General features: G+C 37.6%; 1 protein-coding gene across 1 annotated transcript in view; it reads left to right on the forward strand.

The window, feature by feature from the left end:
- LOC108690733 (protein hairy-like) overlaps positions 1-3765 on the forward strand; it is a 5008-nt gene extending 1243 nt beyond the window's left edge. Inside the window, exon 3 of the mRNA XM_018198170.1 lies at positions 2485-3765. Within this exon, the coding sequence (XP_018053659.1) occupies positions 2485-3696 (1212 nt within the window). The 3' untranslated portion in view covers positions 3697-3765. The remainder of the gene's footprint in view (positions 1-2484) is intronic.
- Positions 3766-4039: the final 274 nt, after the last annotated feature.

Genomic DNA, 4039 nt, shown 5'->3' on the forward strand with positions numbered 1-4039 from the left:
TTTTATCCAAAGTAGGAAAAATTAGACAGTCTTTTATTATTAAAAATTGTTGTATTACAAACTATATAAAATGTTCAACTTAATATTTTTTAAGGCAAAATGAAATCGTGTATTCCTGTCGATTTAATATCTATTTAAAAAATTTAATTTTTGTTACGATAATATAAAACTCTGAGATATATAAGACTAACTGATCATTGTGTCGGTAGCGGAAGTTGTCATAACGGATGTATATTGAATGTATTTGATCAGGTTGTCCACTGTGGACCCCTTTTCCCGTCGGCATCCTCTGCGACAGGATCCGTTTTAGACTAGAAGATTGGACGAAAGGAATGGGGGTACGTTTTGTTTTAGTATTTTAGTATGTCTCCGCATGGGAAACACATGGAAACAGGATCCTCATACAGGATCCGCATAATCTCTGTTCTGCAGATTTTACAATAACATTTGAACTGGTCAAAAAAAAAGGACAGAGAAACCTCTTAAAAAAATCTCCAATTGCTTCGCTTTGAAACTGACATGTTAATATCTGTAACTTTCAAAATCACATTCGTTATTTCAATACTGTAGAATCAGTAATGATTTGAAATGTAATGTTTAATATAAATATATCAACGTATTTAAAGATAGAAAAAAATTAAAAATTTTCAAATAAAGCAAAAGAAGAAAACTATTAAATAAATGAACTGTCACTGAAGTAAATGAATTGATTATTGATTAATTAAGATTTATCTTGCTTTTTTACGGATCAAAGATTCTCTGCCGCGTAACACAATCCGTTGAGGTTGATTTCTCAAACAGGGATGTATAACAAGACAAGACGCTCTCACCATTCTTTCTCTTCACTCTCGTCCAGATGACTTCCGCTACCTGCTCACTTCAGTGTGTCCGTCCCGTTTGTCCGAAACGCCCCACGCGTGTTCGTGGGAACCTCGAAATAATTATTACGAAGAAAAAGAATCTCATCTCAGATTGCAGCCTCTTTTGTTGACCGTATCATCTTTAAGGATCCAGCTCCGGTCCGCGACGACGGTGCGGATCAGCGAAAAAAGGGGAGATGCGCAACGCCTCTGCTTTCTTTTTTTGTCAGTCCTTTAACAGGTGCCATTTCTCCGCTCTTGAGTCTTGGGTGTCAAATTCACTCGCGGGAAAATCGATATCTGCGATATTTCTCTCATCCTACGCAATATATTATTCTTGTTATATTTTTGCAAATAATTTATTGGCACGGCTGGTTTTACGTATATAATTTTATTGCATTTCTTAAAAGTCAAAATGCTATGTACCAAATCATAAGGCATTTATATGTGTAAATGATCTTATATCGACTCCCACGCTCATTCTTTAAGTGATCGCAAATTTACCATAAAAATGCGAACGTCGGGATGATCCGACAGGATAAGGTTCAAAGAATTGAGAGGATACAATGGACCCTTGAAAAAGAGGACCATACTACTATTGAGGTATTGGTGGTTAAAGGGCTGATGGGAATTTCTACGGCATAAGCTCGATTCGGGGAAGGTCACGTTCATCAGGATATCTGAAAAAATCCGCTTCGTGATATTTTCGAATCGTTTCCCACGATTGAATTGATCGTTCATAAGTGGCAAATTATTTAAGAGTAATTTTATTTAGTAACCTTATTTTATATATTAACGATTTAATTTAAAAATTAAAATAATAATGAACACACAATAAGTAATAAAATAATGCATTATTTCATATATATATATATACAGTATATAAATTTATTACTTTATATATTCATATATAATATATGTATGAATTATTATATACGATATGTTATAATGTATACATATGTATACAATTCACATTCGCTTATCGATAGATTATTCCATAATGGCATGTTTGTGAGAGATAAACGTCCCTAAGCAATTCACGCGTGACTTGAATAAAACGATTGTTAATGATCTATTGCATGCAGTTTATAATAAAAAAAATCTAGGAGAATGTGTGTGAGAACAGACGTCCTTAGGTGCCCTTAGGCACTAACTATAAAATAGGCTGCATTAGCTACTGTAGTTGCTAGACTGTTATTACGGTAACAGTTCACATCAAGTCAATTATATGGGCGTATCGCGTATCATACTATACATTTCTTCAATAGAGGATCGATGTCGAAGAATTCTTCTTCTGACAAGAAGCCAATTCCTCGGATATAGTTACTGATCTTTGAATAAGAAGAAATCTCCCATTTTATATCCCTTTTATTGTAATATCCCTTTTACCGTACCTTTATTGCCGACTAACTTCCGTAGATAACATAGAGCTCTTTCAGTACCGATGCACGTTATACTTTCTAACTTCTCGACCGAAAGGTCATTTAGGTCATTTCAAGGTCATTCTTTTTCTATCCAAATATGTTTAATGGATAATATAATAATATACACAATTTGTTTTTGTATTATTAATTATTATATCAATAATTCATATTGTGACTTTTATCATTTTTGCTTGTTATAGCCAACTAGGCACTCGAAGCTCGAGAAAGCCGATATCCTCGAAATGACGGTGAAGCATATACAAACGATGCAGCGGCAGCAATTGAGTACCGCCGTCGCCAACGATCCGGTGGTACTAACGAAATTCCGTTCCGGATTTTCCGAATGTGCTACCGAAGTATCACGATACATCAACCGCCTCGAGAACGTCGACCCTGCCATCAAGCAACGATTGGTATCACACTTGAACAATTGCGTGAGCCATCTCCAGCAAATGGCGCCATTCTACAGCCAGTACGTGCCCTACATGCCGGAACGTCTCTATCCGGAGGTAAAGGTTGGTTTCCAGAGCGATTTCCAGAATGGGGATGAGAATAACAACGGTAGCGCGAGAATACAGATACCGAATGGAGTCCAATTGATTCCGAGTCGACTGCCAACGGGCGAATTGGCATTCTTGGTGCCGCAATCCGCCGGGATCTCCGCGAATTTTCCCTTTTTTCCACCAGCTACGGATACATCTACAAGGATCGGTCAATCGTCGGCTTTTACCGCCGTTCATCGGCCACACACCCCATTACTAAGCCCTTCGACTTCCACGTCGAGTTACGGCGATGAGAGTCATCATTCGGAACATCCACGGGCGACGACGCCTAACCATCATCAGCCGCAACATCAATTCAAATTACCCGAACAGAGTCCTGCGTCCTCAAAGAGCTTCTCATCCTCGCCAGAAACCCAGAAACCGCAAATTAGCTCGACTAGTGACCGAAAGTCACCCGCAACGACATTCTTGGAATCTAAGGTCGTGGATAATAATGTTGCAAATAAAAAAGACGTTGCGGAAAGTTTGGACAATGCCACTCATACGAATGGTACCATAATGCACGGTTTGCGACAGCCGCTTTCCGTAATTACAGACAAGACTTACAATCGCGCCTCGAGTGGCTTGCTGCTCAAGAGAGACGGTTTCAGAAGACGTCATTCCGACGGGCTTTTGGCGATCTCAGATAAGAGACCAAGATATCAAGAACCCACTAGTTCGACCTCCTCGATGAATAATACCGACGTGCTTAAGAGCACAAATGAGCAATCTTCCGCAATTCCTACCCAAGATTTGCCCGGAAGTCAGAATTGTCAGACACCACGAAATTGCAATGCAAATTCCGATAACTTCCCAGCAAGCTCAGCAGGTTCTTTTGCTACTAACGGCGATATGTGGAGACCCTGGTGATCGTTATTGCTAAAAATGAAAGATTAAAAATATTACGAAATTGAACAATTATTTTGGAAATATTTAACAAAAGGCGAATTAGATGTATTTTCTAATTAGAAATTATCAAATTATAATTGATTAGCGAGAGCGTGCCATGAAAATATCATTTTACATATTTTGGAAATTGGTTTCGGTTTGCATAAATCACAGAAATAATCAAGAAAACAGAATTTTTGTGTGATACATATTATGTATTTCTTGTTAAACTCGGTATTTTGAAATATCGTAAGTAATTCTAGTAAATTAAAAAATAGTTTAAAGATAAACAAGCTCACTTTAATGATGATAAGGCGATTTCGTG

Source organism: Atta colombica, unplaced genomic scaffold (genome assembly GCF_001594045.1).
Source record: "Atta colombica isolate Treedump-2 unplaced genomic scaffold, Acol1.0 scaffold35, whole genome shotgun sequence".
In the NCBI taxonomy this organism is placed as follows: domain Eukaryota; kingdom Metazoa; phylum Arthropoda; class Insecta; order Hymenoptera; family Formicidae; genus Atta; species Atta colombica.